This window comes from Acanthopagrus latus, chromosome 18, assembly GCF_904848185.1.
Source record: "Acanthopagrus latus isolate v.2019 chromosome 18, fAcaLat1.1, whole genome shotgun sequence".
Taxonomy (NCBI): domain Eukaryota; kingdom Metazoa; phylum Chordata; class Actinopteri; order Spariformes; family Sparidae; genus Acanthopagrus; species Acanthopagrus latus.
Window position 1 is genome coordinate 20199552 of NC_051056.1, and position 19455 is coordinate 20219006.

General features: G+C 40.6%; 1 protein-coding gene across 3 annotated transcripts; it reads left to right on the top strand.

The window, feature by feature from the left end:
- The first annotated feature begins 11348 nt into the window (after positions 1–11348).
- On the top strand, positions 11349–18961 carry etf1a (eukaryotic translation termination factor 1a). 3 transcript variants are annotated; one of them, XM_037077987.1, is made up of 12 exons: positions 11399–11500; positions 11669–11759; positions 11884–11994; positions 13375–13550; positions 14253–14392; positions 14529–14667; positions 14797–14987; positions 16001–16130; positions 16245–16418; positions 16521–16585; positions 16675–16822; positions 18218–18961. In XM_037077987.1, the coding sequence occupies exons 3-12, from the start codon at positions 11909–11911 to the stop codon at positions 18298–18300; spliced, it is 1332 nt and encodes a 443-aa protein (XP_036933882.1). In that variant the 5' UTR covers positions 11399–11500; positions 11669–11759; positions 11884–11908; the 3' UTR covers positions 18301–18961. The 3 variants fall into 3 exon arrangements, with proteins under 3 accessions (XP_036933883.1, XP_036933881.1, XP_036933882.1); XM_037077988.1 differs by lacking the exon at positions 11669–11759 and having other exon boundaries at positions 11349–11500; XM_037077986.1 differs by having other exon boundaries at positions 11368–11759.
- The last annotated feature ends 494 nt before the right edge of the window (positions 18962–19455 follow it).

A 19455-nucleotide genomic window follows, 5' to 3' on the forward strand; every position in this document is an offset into this window, starting at 1 on the left:
CAGTCATGTATTACAGACAGGTATTAATTACATCTACTTGTCCTTCTTCACAACAGCACAGAGCTTGAGAAATGGTCTTTGTGTGTGCGAGTTATTATAGAGAGACCGGTTGTTTTCAAGTGTGGACATGTGAAGGACTTGAGCTGAGATTCCAAAACCCAGGTTTGTTAAAAGAAGCTAAGTTTTATTTTTTGTCTGATATTGGTTGTTTTTTAATCAAATGGTGTGCCACTTGTGCCAAAATGAATACTAGCCATCCCTGTTCTATGCATTCCAAACAAACATACCACCATCTGTTGGAGCCTGTGAATTCACGTGTCTTTGCTAAATATGACTCTCAGCGACAGCTCTTTGATCCAGGTAGAGTGCTGTGAGACTGTCATCTTTCTGCCTGTGTAATCTGGGCTGCTGAAGACAGCCTGCTGGGCCTCTCTTTAAACTATTATACTAAAACATGGTGATCATCCAAGTTTCACATGTCTTTTAGAGGCACAGAGGACACTGAGTATTTAAAGGCTCCTTCAGCATTTTGTTACAATAACAGGGTCCTCAAGACTCAATTTGTCCTGGCTCCCCCATATCTTTACATAGAAAATAACTGTTTGCTGCTATATTAATGTTCAACATCTCACATAATCAACGTTTAATGTATGATTTTTTTCTCTGCCAGTCATCCATTTACTTTGCCTCTCTATACAATGCTGTGCTGTTTGTCCAACATTTAATCTGCTTGTGTGAGCTGCTGGGTTTTAAAACGTGGGGAGGAACAAGAACAAGAAACTGAACCAAAAACCATGAGCTTAAATTGCAATTTGCTGCAGTTGCAGCTGAGGGTACAGATTTTGTTTGAGAATGGCTTTATTATTGACACATTCACATTACAACTTGATTACCACTTGATTCTGTGTTAAATAAATAAAGATAGAACTGAAACCCTTTCTATCCACTCTTCAGTGAATGCTTGTATTGATAGAAGCTAATTTTCTCTTCCAACTGAGGCCTTAAAGTCTTTTTGATTTTTTATTAATAGAAAAGATGTGCGTCCTGACTCTGGGGTAAACAGAACAGTTTAATGTAATTGAATACATATTTGCCTCGAAGCATTACTATATTGATGATCTTGTTACAATTGTGTCAGAGAGATTGATATTGTCAGAACATAGTTTGTGGTTCTTTTATGTTGGATTACTTCCATGGGTGCTCCTGTTCTTCTCTCTATCTACCCCCTGCACATCTGTGAGTGTTTGTTTGGTATTCTTTTTACATCTGAGTTATTTCCCCTGAGGAGATGATGGGCTATAACATAGGAAACTCCAAACAATCAAAGACAATCTGCCAGCCTCTCTGTGAGTTTGTGTGCTGTTGTCTTCCTCTATTTGTGCAGGATATGTCAGGGGAATTTTTACAGTGACAGTGATGTCATTGTCTTTGGTGACCAAGAGAAGAGACTCAGAGTCATCGCAGAAGGAGCGAGGCAAACACAAACAGGGAGGGGCCTGGATCCACCTCAGAGGAGCCTTTGGAGTTGATGAAGACCTGGAGAGAGAAGGAGGAAACTGGATATGTTTATATAGCTTGACTCCTTCTATTCTGCTATAAGTCAACCGTGCAGGGAGTCATGTTCTTGCAGCACAGATTTTAAGTCATTTCAGTGGGTTCACAAACTTAACGATGCTTAATAATTGCAGAGAAGTCATGTTCAGCTGCTCAGTCCTGCTGAAATCCAAAATGTGATGCGACGTCTACTTCCTCTTTGTCAGTTTTTCCTCTGTCCGTTCTCTACCCTCATTCTGTCATCTCTTTCCTCTCTGTGGCTGTGTGTCGTGATCAGATCATCTGGTCTCAGTTTGAGAGGACAGAAATGTTAGCTGACTGTACATATTGTCATAAATATTGTACGTTTCTTCCAGGAAAGCCAAATTCTGGTTTATGGTTTCTGTCTCTCCATCAGACATTCACTTTCTTTGGTATTTCACCACTGGGCTCAGTACAGTGTTGATGCATGTCACATTCGCAGGCTCATAGGTGTTTGTTATTTTTTTCATATTGGGAATCTCAGATGATGGAATGATGGAAATAGTCCGAGAAACAGAAAAATCTAAGATGCAGTTGTACATATATTTTGCACAGCGCAGAATGATAATAATTTGTCTTCATGGTGATCAGGCCATCTTTTTCTCCAAACTAAGGGTCTTGACAGAGAATATCAAAGTGTTGATTATATAACATGTAGAGTGCATTATTGCTGTCTTCATATCATAAAAATTATTCATTCTTTTGTAGCCTATAGGAAATTAGCTAAGCTGAATTTAGATACAGTGTATGGACGAGTGGTGCAACGGGTTTGTCTGGGAGCCCAGTTGTGTTCAATACTTCCATGTGGGAAGAAAAGAGGGGGAAAGATCGGTTTCTATCCTCACACATGTTGTGGAAAGTGGTTTGAGAATAACACAGGTGTTGGTGTTTGCACATCAAGAAGCCGTCCAGGCAACTTTTGTGTGCAAAGATTTTAGAAAAAAACTATTGTTTTTGGCACTCAGTCTGTCGCCTGCATGAAACATGCCAACCAGCCAGAGTGGAGAGCAGAAGAGGAAGAGACCCTGCGTTATTTCTGTATTTCAACCAGTCCAGGATTGGTTCACTTGTAAATAGGTGTATAACCTAGCCTTCACAATGAAACACCAAATCGAAAACTCAACATTATGCAAACTTTTTCCCCAATTAAAACTTAAAAAAAACACCTAATTAACCTCTTTAAAAACCTTGAAAACATGCCAACATTTTATTTTTAACACCGACCAAAACAGAATTAAGAAGCTGTGCTTAGCTGTTGTTGTTGAAAATAAAGGTACAAAAGCATTAAGCATCAAAGTGTCAGACAAGAATCTGACAGCAACAAGGATTGTTTGAAAAAGTCTGATACATGTTGCCTGTGATTCTCTCTCTATTTCTGATGTCTGATGTGCTAAAAGAGTTTATGTTTAATGTTTAATTTATTCCTCTGAATCTGATAAACAGTCATCTTACAGGTCATGGTTCCTATTTTCATTAAAGAATTAAAAGCAGCATCTTGAGTGATTTGTTTGTTGTTTGTTTGTAAGTTCCCGGTGAGGGTGAGGTGTCTGCCTAGCAAATACATTTGAATTCAGACACTCATCAATATTAATGCCAGCTCAAAAAGTACTGAAATTTTTAGTCTAATTACTCAAGCCATCGACTAATTGCAGGCTTCAGTCCCTGGTTTCTGTCCTTGAGTGTCCCTGAGCAAAGCACTGAACCCCAAATTGCTGTAAATGGTTAGGATCTGCACTGCCATCAGTGTGTGAGTTTGTGTTTGAACAGCTGAATGAGAGGCAAATTGGAAAATGTGCTTTGCATAAAAGCATTATATAAATACAGTCCCTACTCAAGCAAGAAAATACTGCTTGTTTAATCAAATTAGAAGGGTAGCCTGCGACAAAAATTAACAGTTGTGCCTGTCAGAGATTAAATGATTGATGGCGACAGTATAGTTCAGTAGCAGGCATTTGTGATGTTTTTAAGAATATAAAATAATCGTATTCTCAGTCAGAAGGGTTGCTCCTCCTGCCAGTCCAGCAGAATTTGACCTTCACATTTCTTAATGAAAGTCATAAAGGTGGTTTTAAAGAAAAATGAAACAACGCTGCCCACTTTCCATCCACTGTATCATTCCTGTGGCACTTCTCTCAGTCTTCACCTCTGACCAGGACTCACTGACATCCATTGCAAGGCGCTCCTCTTTCGTCCGGTCAATGCCATCGACTTCCCTTTTGAATTTTTGAATGTGAGATATTGATTTAATCATTTAAGAGATGAATACAGCAAATGAACACAACCTCGATTATCGCTCTTTTGGTCCATTTCGTCTTATCCCAGCTTCACGGTCAGACTGAAGGGAGGCTGACTGCGACTTTATGAACACAACAAAGGTTTTATCAATAAAATAAAAAAATATGTTAAGTTATAAACAATGAAACATTTATATGGTCTGCTTTTGAACTACTTTGAAAGCTATATGAAATGCTGACTATATGAGCAAGGCTTTGGTTTCCCTGACAGTTCCACTACGTTTGTCTGAATAAATCTAAGTCACCCTGCTCCATGCAGTCTGTTCAGCGTCTTCAATTCTGTGACAGCAGTCAACACATGCCAGTAGCAGACACGCATACAACTGACACACTTACATGCACCAGAGCAGACTTACTCTACACTCACAGGGTGGATGCATGCATTGATTTGAGCATGCCCCCAGAAACATTACTGAAGTTTACAGAGTTTTTTTTTTTAATGATGTGATTATTCATTCATGCTAGAGTGAATATGAGTAATGCGTTTTTCTTTTTCCAAAATACTTTTACTCTGAGATCGACTTTTGATCATTCCCATCATCATCCCTCAAAGTAAGCTCGCCTCAGCAGCCACGCCTTCGTCTTCATTTAATACGCTATATTAAATCCATTGTACTGATAATGCCCTTTCTGTGGTCAATTTGATTAATGCAGCTCGAAGAAAAATCCATTTTCCACCGTCTTTCTCCCCTGTTTCATCCTCCCTTTTTCCCATCTTCCTTTCCCCATCAGTCTATCTGTGAGGTTGTCATGGTGGTGGCTCCGATATAATGATTTCAGACTGGTTTAAAGCTGTGCTGCCTGAGTGGTGCCATGGATTACTGCATGTACTGGACTCACTGGTATGAAAACTTGATTTTCCTGGGGAGTGACAACCAAGACCTCAGCATCGTTGGTGCCAACACAGAAAATGTTTCTGCACTGGTATAGATATTGGCCATATAGCTTCATCTGAATACAGCAGCAAAGTAATGATTCTCTTTTTTAATTACACCGAGACCCAGATGAGCACAGCCATAGAATGAAGAACTGCTGTGTTTGTGCATGTGGTAGCCGTTGATTGAACAGATGTTCCAGAACAGCTTTCGGTGCAACTTGCATTCACAAATGTGTGTTTTACTGCATGTGCAAATGTGTACATTACTCCAGTATATATTGACATACCATCAGTCCCTGGGAAAGCTGTGAGAGTGATCCAGTAATCTCTCCTTGGGGAGCGACAGGTATGCCACCAGGCTTTATCAGCTGGATGCGTTGACAGCTTTCCTCCAGGCTAACAATGGCAGGTAGCTCGTTGTTTGCTCAACTGACACTGCTTTTCTTTTCATATGTAATAGTCTGCATTGCAGCAACAGAAAATAGGACAAAATAAAAAAAATAACTCAAGCCTGAAACAGACAACTCATACTATCATTTCCCTGTGGTATCACCATTGGCACCGCAAAGACAGAGTTAGCAACTTGACATACGCTAACAGCCTGGCTATTGTCCAAAGCAGAAATCGACCATAAGAATCCCAATTTGACCTTGCAGGCCTGCATTCAGGGCTATGAAAGGGCAGAGTTAAACAGCCAGTTGTATTAATGAGTGGGCAAGTTTTGTTACTCACTGATCAAGTAGAAAGTAATACCAGTTTTGACCAGTCTTAAGTCCCTGTGGTGAGGGGAACATTTCAACAGGCAAACAGGCTTTGACACAACACTTGCACTATTCATCTATTGAATATCCGTCCATTCACTCTTGTTTTACCTCAGTTTCTATCATGCTCCCTCTTCGCATTCTTTGCCTCCTCCACCCGCAGGGGTTCTTTTTCTTCTGCAGTATAGAGTTTCCACAGTTATGCCAGTTGTTCCAGTTACTTGGCGATAGCAACCAGGGAAAACAATGCCTTGTTTTGCCATAACTTGCCCTTCGTTTATAGGGAACCAATTTAGCAGATGGTGTAATTTTTGATGACCATTACACTGTGCAATAATAGGACTGACTTGATTGATAAGTTAAATCAAAAACATTTGTCTAGTTCCAGTTTAAATTCCAAAATACACTAAACTCTTGAGGCTCCCTGAGGCGTGAAAGACAATTGGATTAAGCCCTGGGTCAGTGAGTGGTGTAGGCAGGCCAGCTGGTCCATATTACCTTTGGGTTTAACCCCTTTCCAATGCATCATTAAGACTGACTGTGTGTCCTGGCCTCCAAATTGAGGTTATTGGTCTTAATCCACTGTGCTGATAAACTCCTAATAGCCTACACTGTGTGGACACGCGGCATGTCTTGCCCTATGCCTCAGAAGACCTCATTTATATTTATGACAACCTCTACTCTCCCTTCCTGATTAGTCTACTTAATAGTAGGACACAGATCCACAAATTTCCCTCTGCCTCTTTGAAGAGCAGTCTAAAGCCTGCGGTGTGACAAAAATGTCAAAAAAAAATAAATAAATAAAACATCATACTTGCACCAGAACATTCATGCTGCTGCAATCCCATATCTTTGCACATGTCCCAGAACCGAAAGACTCACAGCAGCACAGCAGATGGCTGGCAGATGCTAACAGTTGTACATTCTCATACCCATACTGCGCGTCCTAAGAAGATTGGTTTAAGTCATAAGCAGGCTATTGAAGTGCTGATGATTGTGATCCTCTTTTTCACATGGGAGGACGGAGAAAGAGAGCCTGAGAGACAGACACACACTGAGTCACAGATTACCCAGTCAGCAGAGAGGACGTGCTGCTTAACTCCCTCTGAGGAGTTCAAAGGTTTCCTCATATGTGTTCGAGCATCAGAGAAAGGTCTGTCAGGGAAACAGGTATCACAGAGCTTTGATTTGTTTCATATTCAAGTCTCTTTCCAGTTCCCACTAACTTCTCCAAGTCCAAGATGTGTCGGTCCTCTCTGAGTTTCACAACCTCTGATTATGTAATGACCCAGCCTCTTTCTGCAAGTGTCTGATTGGATGAGTCCTCACTCCCTCGCTGTCTTTTTTACCCTCACATGTCTCAGTGATGACAGGCAAGACGGTGTCCTTGAATACCCCTGAGAGTCCCTGCGTCCACCTCCACTCTTCCCTCTCTCCCCTTAACTCTACTTAAGCAGATGGCCACAGATGGGAAAACAGAGCCCCGTGAACCTGGTGGCATCTGTTTTGGGTCACACTCTTCATAACTCTCCCACATGCATATCTACATAAACACACACAAACACACACACACACACACACACACACACACACACACACACACACACACACACACACACACACTTCCTTCTTATGGCCTGGTCGCTATGACAACACAGACTATTAGTCACTATGCCATCATTACCTGCACAGGCCATGAAAGGTCTCCAGTGATCTAATACAGAGCACAGTGTGACATTCTGGAAAGGGCAGCTATATGGGCTACACAGTTATTGAGGTGGCTGCATGTGAGGATGTAAGTGAAGCATGACTGATAAAGTTAAAAAAGTGCTATAATTCACCAAACTTGAAGCTAAAATTCAGAGGATTCCGTATTATTTGGAGAACCAATATGACAGAAGTGTCAGGAACAATGAAACACCGTTAAAATAAAGTGTATTGATCTCGCAAAGGTGCAAAGAAACTGTCAGTTGTAAAGGCATCAAGGGAAAATCAGAAAATGCGAAAACTAAAGTTTAAAGTGGCCCTTTGCAATCATTCTCTCTCACACCTTCTTTGCCTCCTCCATAACATGGGGTTCTTTGTCTTTTGCAGTGAAGAGTTTCCAGTTACCTGGGGACAGCGACCAGGAGAAACAATGCTTCTTCCTGTTTGTGCTGTTATTTAACCTTCATTTTCGCAGGAAAATCCAGCCTGCCGGCAGGCCGGATGGTATGGCAAGAGCGAAGGTTGTACGGAACAAATCTGTAAGCAGATGGTGTCATTTTTCTACATTAAACTGCGCAATCAGTATTTACTTCTGAGTGATTGAAGTTAAGGCAAAAAAAGTCGTCAACTGCCAGTTTAATAAGGGATCTGAGTATGTTCAAATAAAGTCCATCTAACAGTGAAAAGAGTAAACAATATATTTAACACACATATCTTATAGATATGATTGCAAACTATTAAAAACACTTGAAATGTTGGGGCTCTATCTGAGCTCTCTCAAAGCTCAGAAAAAGGAGTTTAAACCCCTGATATATTTACTGTAAATAATCTTCTAAGTGCCATAATAAGAAATACAGCCTAGTATTTAGCCACAGAGGCTGAGGAGCCAGCAGCCTCCTCTGCTCATCGAAATGCTCCTGTGTGACTACCAGGTAAAATGAGGAATGGTGGCCGTGGTCCGCACAGCTCCCATCCAAAGCACAGCAGGCGCCATCTATTTCTAAGCGACAGATCATTACAGCTCTGATGGTCGACAGATGGTGATGAATTGGCGCCGATACCAACGCTGGGCAATTTTCTAGGCAGTCAATTGCACAAACTGCTATATTACTTTTTCTCCATGATGTAGCCATCATGTGAGCACCAAATCCAGACAGAAGGCTCCAACCACCTCCACCCACTCCTGCACTTCACCAGAAATGGGTAATACAACAGGGCTAATCCTTGAAATTGTTGTTTCACACAGATGTTTGTTCTGAAAGAAACATTCACACTTACCAAGGCACTAACTAATATCCAGCATATGGCAACCTGCTTAAGTCTAACAAAGTGCATGCAATGATTAGTTGAATGAACACACAACAAGACATGAGCTCTAAGGGTCCCATTGAGCTATAACAGAAGCTCCAGGGGTTTGATGCTCCTTCATCAACTGATAATAAGTGAGATGCTGCCGAGGGCTTTATTTGTCCTTTAACCAATGGTGCCATCTAGTGGCTTCAACCTGTATAGACTGTAGTAATCTTTCACAGCTGCTCCATGCAGGAGGCCTCTGTGCAGATGTTCCCAAGAGGAAGTTAATATGTCACACGTACTTTCCTGTTCTCATTTATTTTTCCTTTTTGTTTCAGGCGATCACTGTCATGCCTTCTGGTGAACATTTTCTGTAAATATACCTTTAATTTATTAACTTACAAAGGTACAAACAAATTCAAATTAAAACATTTCAGGAAGCCTGACACATCAGACCTCAAGCCCAACATGTTCATCCAAAGTAAGAAATGTATGTTACAAGTTCTTTCAAGCACATAAAAAGGTACAATACAAGCTTGTGATGCACAATTTCACTCTCTAGTACTTTTCACACTGTACTTGGCCCCAGACCAAGCGTGTGCTTAGCCCCAGGTCAAGGAAGCAGTTAGCCCAGGCCGAGGAAGCTTTTACCACTGGGCTAATGAGCTGGTCATTCCGAAATTGTGGGTTAATCTCAACAATAGCCTGGTGCTTGCTGGCCTTCCTCCAGAGCAGACTTTATCCCCAGAACATCAAACAAATGTTGGGCTAAGAGGTGCCAGTGAAAAAGGGGCTAAAGTAAACAGAGACTAAACGCAACATTCTGTACTTCTGTGCTTAGCCCAGGGCTTGTAGAAGTGCTGTGTGAATTGTATAGCCATGGGCCTAGGTTAACCCTGGGCTAACAATCTGCATTGTGAAAAGGGGCAAAATTATCTCTGGGCTAAGAATATGCAGTGTGAAAAGCCCATCTTACAATGGCCACAAAACATGTATAGCATGAATTAGCATAAATGTAGATTTAACACTGAACAGAAACATTTTCATTCAAATTTTGTAATATCAGATTTTATTAAAAGTTCAAAATGTTTTCCTTTGTTACCATTTATATCATATTTATATCTCCTGCTAAAGTGACAAAGGTTAGTAAGGACAAAATATTTTATGAGAAACAAAGGGCAGCCTAATATATTTAACCTAACCTGGCTCGGCAGTTAATTGCTGCGTTGCCGGTATGACCTGTAACCTGTAATAAGAACCACACTATACTTAGACTGTACTCACACTGCAATCTCAGGCTTACACATAACTCACCCAGCATCTCTAACCCAGTAATTTGCATGTGCATCATCACCCTCAACAACAGAGGATAGTTGGATTTACTGTAACACCTTGCTGGAGCTTTTTTTTCTCCCTCTCTTTAAGAAGGTTTTCTAAACCACCAGTCACACTAATTGGACAGCTGACCTTTCTCTACCATGAAAATTGCCCACTCAGCGGTTAGGAAGCCACACTGTTGTAACACTCAAAGGCTAAAAGGATGACTGGACCCTGCTGACTTGGAAGAGAAACACTGGCAGTCAAATTTAAAATCTGGTTGATGAGCAAGTGAACTGTTTCAGAAGACAATGGAAATGTCATGCTTTGACCATAATAAATAGTACATCAAGAAGTGATGTCTGCTGTAATTGCCTTTTTCAATTGTCCTGAGACCAAGGCTGTAGCTACCAGTGAGGACACTGCATCTTGTCCTCTGTAATTCTTTCTGAGAATCTGACAGGTTGAGGATCCCGGAGAGAGTGTGGATTCTACAACTGGAATTTTTACAGACTGATTCCATTATTTTTCAGCCCAATAAATAAACAAATTACCGGTTGAGTTTTTAATGGTTGAGATAATTATCTTGTGTTGTTATCTGAATCATTTGTTGAAACACCTGAATGGACCATCTGAAAAGTGAGTGAATACAATGTTTTTTAAAAAACCTGAATAATAAAATAAGAGAGACTTGACTTAATGATTTCTGGTAAAATGTGTTTAAAAGATGGTGGACTGGAACTCAACAGCTCAGTATTTCTAAAATCATACCCACAGTCCTGTCTCAGACTATCTGTGCTTTATATTATTATCTGTACATAAACCTGAGCCTTACTCTCTTGCTACGTATGTTCCACTTACCTCAATATTTTATTTTATTTCATAACTACTTAAGTATTTTATTGTATATACTTTATTGTTTTTCTGCATATTGTACTTTGTTTTATATTGCTTCTATATATGCCCTTAAATTTGACTCTCTCTCTCTCTCTCTCTCTCTCTCTCTCTCTCTCTCTCTCTCTCTCTCTCTATCTATCTATCTATCTATCTATCTATCTCACAATAGTTAATCCTCCTGCTCTCAGTTTAACAACTGCTAGTGGGGAAAAATCTATATAATTACAGCTGAAAATGTGACATTGCATATACAATATGACATTCACAACATTCAATTTTGTTAAGGAAATGTGATTTAAAAAATTAAAGGCTGACTACAGATGTAAGAATTTATCTGGCAAACATGTTTCCGAGGTAGTCAGGAGATGTCACTCTTCACACTAAATATCTATTAAAACTCTTGAACTCTGACACAGATAAAGGTAAAGCAAATGTTCCTGCCAGCTCTGCACAAACTGTTAACTGAGTTGAAGTCACATTACACTGCCTACACATCCCATGATCCACCGATACGGACGCCCACCCACTTCCGACGACGTTCGTAGCTTCTGCCCAATCGTTGCGCCGTCTTTTATGATTGACGTGCGCGTCAGGATCTGTCATTGGTTTCTATGTGGTTTCCAGGAAGTGAACGCCACCTCCCACATGTGAGCCCCATCGCTAGCACCACGCGCAGCGTGTGGAGGAGAGAAACCGGTCGGGAAAGCAACGTCACTCCTCGGACCACCGACTCGACGTAGCGCAGCGGACAGATAGCGGAGCGGAGTTGTCCGAGGCAGGTACCGTACCGGCTCCATTTATGCCGATATATACTCGACATCTGAATAACTGGCAGTCAGTTTACAGGAGAACGGAGGGAAAGTAGGTCGTATTAGATAAGAACAGGGTGGACGCTAGGGCCTGGCAGACTTTAGGCCCCTAATTCTCCGCGCACTCTACTGACACAGACTCCCCGGGTAAAGTCTGTCTCTCGCGGTCAGTCCGGCTGCCAGTACTGGTCAGGTGCCGTAACGGACACCGCGCCACTAGTTTGGAGAGGTACCTAATCCGGCTAATGAGAACTAATATTTTGTCAGTCTTTTCAGACTGTGAAAATCAGTCAATCTGGTCACTGGCCGGTTTACCGCATATGTTTTGCACTTCTTTTTTCACGTCTTTTCAGGTGCTGAAGCGATTACAGCAGAAAGATGGCGGACGACCCCAGCGCGGCGGATAGGAACGTGGAGATATGGAAAATCAAGAAGCTGATCAAAAGTTTGGAAGCTGCCCGTGGGTAAGGAATCTATTAGAGCTGTGTGTCGATGGCCGCCCCACCTGTACTTGGGTTTATTGCTTGTGCTGATGGTGTGAATGTTGACCGCCGCAACAGCTGGAGAGCGAATAAGCGGGGCCGAATTTGGGAGTGGTTAGCTTAGCATGGCTACCTTAGCTAACCATAGCTTTTGGTGCTAGGTTGCTAACTGCTAGGCGCTAACTGCTGTCGCATTTACCCTGTGTGAATGTTGGGAACAATGTGTTTATATGAATAATTGTGTGTTTTGATGTTGCCGGGTTTGTGTGTTATGGCTGGCACTGTGCAAGGTGTTACTTAAAGCCATACAAAGGGTGTAATAGTGAAGCAACTAGCGTTAATGTTAGCTATGTTGCTAATGAGAACCGTTAACAGACGTCATCTCTGGAAAGAGGCCTCTATGGGTGTCTTTAACAAGAAAGCACGTTGATGAGGAAGGAAGGCCGGCTAGCTTACAGTTGGACGTCCACATGCCCCGTTGGACTCAGTCCACAACTTTAAACGACGCCTTTCTGACTTTTATATATGTCGATTGTATGATAGAGCGTCTTTATTCCCTCATGGGTCCACTAAGTCGGTTACCTCATGGCAGCCGAGCTGCTCGGCGTTACATTAGAGCTTTACCGGCAACAAAATGCTGAGTTGAAAATAATATCAGTTGTTTGCTCGCATGAGCACTGGCCTTGAATTATCGAACACGACGTGTGAAATGTGGGTGTTGCTACACTGGCTTGTTTCTTGCTCTGCGACAGCTTGTCGTTTGGTGCTGCGCAGAATTTGCTGTCCTGTGCTCCACCGCCTGCCATGTCACACACACAGTTGACCATTTGCCCTACATTCATCCAGCTGCTGCTACCTACCTGCCTGCGTGTGTGTGTGTGTGTGTGTGTGCAGTGCAGTGTCAGCCTGTACCGGTATGCTTTGTCTCTTGTTAGGTAGTGAATGGGGGGAGAGAGAGAGATTGAGTGGGACTGGAGCTCGGTCCTCAGCTCCAAGGGCAGAGATTGTGTACTGTGTGACTGAAAGCCCACCCTGTTTGTCCCTCAACCCTTTACCCCTTGTCAAGGTGATATTTTGCCATGGACTGTTGTGTGTTTACAAGAGCTGATTGTAAGAGTTATCTTGAATGTAATAAAATTAACAGCTTAAAGTTACTGATCCAAATGATCTGAGTTAGACAGGGTGAAACCTGTCATGTCAGTGTCATGTAATTATGTTGCTTAGCCCCATTGCAAGTAGTGGCGAAGCTCTAATAATTATGGTGTGTTGTTAGGGATATGTAAACACACACAACAATGGTATTGAATGCAGTGTATAAGTCTTTGTTTAAGCACTAACATTAAATCCTTTCTCTCTTTACAGTAATGGAACCAGTATGATCTCACTGATCATTCCTCCCAAGGACCAGATATCTAGAGTGGCCAAGATGTTGGCTGATGAATTTGGAACTGCTTCCAACATCAAAAGTCGAGTCAACAGGCTCTCTGTGCTTGGGGCCATCACCTCTGTACAGCAAAGACTAAAACTCTACAACAAGGGTATGTGTTGACAGTGTAAACTCAAATAAACGTGTGATTTTGTTTCTCAGGTGTAGCTGAACACAATGTATTCCTTCTAGGACATCTTAAAATGAAAATGACTTCTATTCATAGTAAAGGTTGGATAGCTAGTCTGATCTAGTGTGTATTTGACATTTAGTCAAGTGTTACCGATGCAAAGATGTAATTTCAGTGGCTGTGACAAAGCTGCTAAATAATCATCATTAATAGAATGTTGAAATCCAGATTTATAAACATAAACATTTTTCAGTTACTGGAATAGATTGAACTGGAAATAATTGTGAATATCCCACATCTTTTAACAGCATGTCACATTGCATTTAATCATAGGAACATATGTTGCATCACGCACCTCCTCTCAGTTTACAAGAATATAAGTGAGAGGGCAGTATTTGACTGGCAGTAGATGTGGTGTTTATAGCACTGAATTGCAAAGTGGATAGCTATAAACATGAGGGGCGTGTTTTAAACATGGTTACAGTGTAAGACTTACAAGGCAAGACATTTTGTATGTTGTCACTGACTGTTGTTTCCGTTCAGAGCCTGTAGAGCAATATATGCAGTGATGTATTTGAGAAAGCTGGGTGATGCTGGCTTATCCAACAGAAACTGAATTTTGTTTATGTATCTGTACAAACACCTGTTGAATCTAATGGCCTCTGACTTTTTCTCTCTTGCCAGTGCCACCCAATGGTTTGGTTGTGTACTGTGGCACTATTGTGACAGAGGAAGGCAAGGAGAAGAAAGTCAATATCGACTTTGAGCCTTTTAAGCCAATCAACACCTCCCTGTACCTCTGCGACAACAAGTTCCACACCGAGGTGAGAAATTTCATTTGGCTCTTAACGCATATATTTCTCTTGTAGAGAAGATTCTTGGGACACAGTCTTTCTGTAGAACACTTGGTTTCTGTCACATTCTCATCATCCGTTTTTCCCCAATTCTTTACAAACGCAGGCATTGACAGCCCTGCTCTCTGACGACAGTAAGTTTGGCTTTATTGTGATCGACGGTAGTGGGGCACTCTTTGGTACACTCCAGGGCAACACCAGGGAGGTGCTACACAAGTTCACTGTGGACCTACCCAAGAAGCACGGTACTTACCCACAATGCTCACACAACACTGAACATTTGATATGTCAGCAATCTTAAGAGAACTGATTACTGTCTAGTAGTTTGTGAAACATTCTAAAGATTGTGTCTCTTATCTTTATGTCTCTGTCAGGCAGAGGAGGGCAGTCTGCTCTGCGTTTCGCCCGTCTGAGAATGGAGAAGAGACACAACTATGTGAGAAAAGTGGCTGAGACGGCTGTCCAGCTCTTTGTGTCCAACGACAAAGTTAATGTGGCTGGAATGGTCTTGGCTGGCTCTGCCGACTTCAAGACAGAGCTAAGCCAGTCTGACATGTTCGACCCAGTAAGTAATTTTGTGTGCCTCTTCTAATTTAACAAAAAAAAAAAGCTGAACAAATTGAATATTTGCCATATATCATAACCTAATTTACTTGAATGACTTTACAAACCATTCAGAAATGATACTACTAAACAATTTAAAATCTTTTCTTACACTTACATAATTATACCAAGTAAAACTAATTATTTGTTTACATATACAAGCAAGATTAATACAACTGTATTCAATTAAGATGATTAGTAACAGCGCATCAGTTTTTCTTACAACCTCAACACACACTAGATGTACAATAACATTTATGTACAATAAAAAATATTATGAAGACCCTGGAAAAAACATGATTCGCTAACCTAGCTTAGTGTGAAGAATTGCATGTCAAAGGTAAAGGTCTTCAAAGTAAATTGTATTATATTTCTGGTAACCACAATGGGTTAATCTTGTAGGTGTTGTTAACTTGCAGCAGAAGCAGTTTATTCAAAATGTTAATGTCTTAAAACCTTGTAAATACTGTATCCAGCCATTGAATAATAACAATACCTCCCTCAACCCTTTTTTGATATCCTCTCACATTGCAAAATGTGTTCATGATGCGATATTTATTGCTATCTCCAATTGGCTGTTGTCACTGGTTTGACTTGCACCATTATACACACCAACATGAGATTGTTAAAGTCAAAATATGATGTATTTTTTTTAAAAAAGAATAGAATAATTACATGAACAAAAACTGAAGTATTAGAAGCTTATCTGCATATCCCAGATTGTATTAGGAGGTTGGCAGTTCTTTGGGTGTGCTAACTCTCGAGCAATCAAGGTCTCAACACTGGCAACTTTGTATATGCGCTTTCCACAGTTATCAGACAGACAGAAACCTGTGGGAACAAAACATGCAGCAACATAGGTCATTGCTGTCAGTATATTTGTGATGATAGCCTTTAGCATACGTCTTATGTCAAGCATTATAACTGTGTAGATATCTTTGCAATGTGTTTAACCTTTGTTTGTTTTTTCTACAGAGGTTACAGGCCAAGGTTCTGAAGCTGGTGGACATCTCCTATGGAGGAGAAAATGGTTTTAATCAAGCCATTGAGCTCTCAGCAGAGGTTCTCTCTAATGTCAAGTTCATCCAAGAGAAGAAGCTCATAGGTGAGTCACTATGTTGACACATCAGAACAAGTGTTTTAGGCTTCAGCAGTGACAGCTAAATAAAACAAAAACTTTTTTCTTAGAGATTTTCCTCATGGTTGTCCCTTTCTATAGGGCGGTACTTCGATGAGATCAGTCAGGATACGGGGAAGTACTGTTTTGGTGTGGAGGACACACTCAAAGCCCTGGAGATGGGAGCAGTGGAGATCCTCATAGTCTACGAGAACTTAGACACCATGCGCTACATTCTTCGTGTGCATGGGGCAGAGAGCAATGGAGCAGAGAACGGTACAGAGACCACAAATATCTACCAACACTGCGAAATGAAGACAAAGGCAATAACTATTCTGTTTAATGCTATCATCTTCATGTCTCTGCTGTTGATTTCAGATGAGAAGACTTTGTACTTAACGCCAGAGCAGGAGAAAGACAAGTCTCACTTCACAGACAAAGAGGTGAGCAAGACAAAAAAAGGAAAGATCCCTGTGATTTAAGACCTGTTGCCCATCATTCAATGTGTTCCTAACTCTGATTGTGTTTGTAGACGGGGCAGGAACATGAGCTGATCGAAAGCATGCCACTGCTGGAGTGGTTTGCAAACAACTACAAGAAATTTGGAGCCACGCTGGAGATAGTCACAGACAAGAGCCAGGAAGGGTCCCAGTTCGTCAAGGGCTTTGGAGGCATTGGGGGTAAGCACACTGGCTAAAGACTTGTAATTGTGCTTTTTGTACAACAAGTACCAAAGAATGGAAAAGAATGTGTAGCTCTATGACTGTTTCTTTTATAAAGTTTTTTTTAATTTTGTGGCTTGGTGAGTATATTTATTGCTCTTCAACTAGAGAGGCTAGGTTCAAACCTTCACGTAATCTCAAATTATAAAGAGTGTTTAAGAAAGACTTTCTTCTTTTCATGGAAAAGTATAGGAAACAAAAAGCACATTACACATTTTTCTCAAAACAAAAGTATACTGCAAGGAACTATGTTGTATGCTACACTGTGGACCACATACAAGTTGCTGTACCCTAAATTATTTTTTATGCTAAGATCAGCAACAATTAAGACATTGATAGCCAAGGCAGTACGACAAGAATGTCACAGGCTAATAATAATCATATGCTTCACTCTATGAGCTGTAGGCCTATACAGGGTAGTTTATGCCTTTTGAATAATTCTACTTAAAAAATGCCATTTCAGACCACGTTTAAGAACAAACTGTTGTTTGTATACAACCTAGGCTACAGCAGACCAAAGTGATGGACTGCATTTAAAATGAGCTTTTGTATTGAGGCCACTTGATTGAGATTTTGATAGAGCGAAGGACAGAATGATCCAGTGTGGCTCTCTTCCCTGTTTTTTTTGATTCACCATCCTCCTGGCTTTTGGCCACCCTTTGAGGTTTTCTCAGGTGACACGTGGTGGATGGGGGAGGTAAAGAAAATAGATATAGTGAAGACAAATTAAAAAGCACCCTGAATTCAGGTAACCTTGGTATGTGCTGCATGTTCCCCTCCCTTTTGAGCAAAGGAAGGCTGTAGAAATTCCAAACTGTACAATAATGTTTCACATTATCCTGTTCTTTCAAGTGTTTGAATGTGGCTTTTTTATCCCCAACTCTGAGTTAGTGTCTGAATTGAGTATTATGATAAATCAAATGATTTAAAAAACATATTTAACACCGTTTCCTGGCTACAGGTAAGACCTTTTCATTCTGATGAATTTTCTAGTAGAATTTAGTATAATTATAGGCCTTAATCATCATCTTTGAATCCTGATAAAGATTTTTTTTTAGAAAGAAATAAATAAAAGTTCTCAAAACATTTCCTCCTCAACTAAAAGTCAATTTTGTGCTTTTGGTTTTGTAATTCTGTAAGTAGCACTTAAAAAAAAAAAGAAAAAAAAAGAAAAGAGGATTTCAAGAAAATCATGCTTTTTAGATACAAATACTCCCAGCCCCATAGCTAATGGGGATTAGCTTATCCTAATAAAAATTCTTCCTGTAATGCTGCAACAATCTAATCAAACATGACATAAGCTGGCCAGCCATCATATTACCCTTGCTAATCTTTCATCTTTGTGTTCCTCAGGTATCTTGCGGTACAGGGTGGATTTCCAGGGCATGGAGTACCAAGGAGAGGACGATGAGTTCTTTGATTTGGATGACTACTAGGTAGTCGGGGACTGATAATGGGAGAAAAAAAGCAAAGGAATGAATGAAGAAATAAGGAAAGAAAAATGCCACCTCTCTTGCAGCAAGTGAGAGGTGCAACCGTGTTGACCATATATATGACAGACACACCTTCCAATTTACCTGTTGCATACACAAACTTGCACATACATTTCATCTGTACACAAGACAAGTACATCACACAGGCTGAAGAGGAGTGAGATTTTCTTTCATCCAGAGAGGGAGAAAGCCCTTCCTGAATAAATCCCTGCCTTAGAGTGCTGGTTCCTTCCCCTAGTTGGATTGGACTCGACTCATTTTTGTTCTTTTTGTTTTTTCCTCCTCCCCTCCATTTTGAATGAACACAACAGCAAGTTCCCAGATTCCTCGCTGCCCCTAACCCGGTCTGAAGATGAACTTTGGACTCGCTCCTCACATATAGAAAAATATATTTTCCTTTCTTGCCTCATCATGTCCCTACCCTCTCTCTCTTCTCCCCTCAATGCTTTCTCTCTCTTCTTCTTTTTTTTTTTTTTTTTTTGCATTTCATTTTTTTACTGGTAACTGCTGCTGTTGTATTTTATGAGAGTGGGGGATTTTTTTTACCTGGGTTTCTGTAGAGAAAGGGGGACAAAGTATTAAATTTGAACTGCTGAAAACCATTGCTACCTCCTCATCTGCTGTGGTCTCAATCCTGTACTGTGTCTGTCCTGTTTCCTGCAAAGGCCGAGCTTTTTTTTTTCTCTATCATGACTTTAAATGAGTATATTGTGATAAGTCATGTGTGAGTTAAGTATGCATGGCTGTATGATTCTTGGTTCATCAGTTTCTGCCTTCTCATTTTAAAATTTAATTCATTTCAGGGAAGAAAAAGTATCAAATCTTATATAGATACTCCTTAGACCCCCTGATAGAAGATGTGTACAGATAAAATTAAATGATCATTTTCAAGAATCTGACTCCCTAGTATAATAAGACTTTGTAAATGAATCTGTGCTAGTCATGTAATCAGAAATGTGCTTACCTTTCTTTGGAAAATAAGAATAAGTGTTAATTTTTATTCTAATGTCTTTTTAGATAAATGTTGAGGACATAATTACCAAAGAAGCTGTTAAATATACTCATTCCTTCTTAAGAAGTGATTCACAGGATGAACTC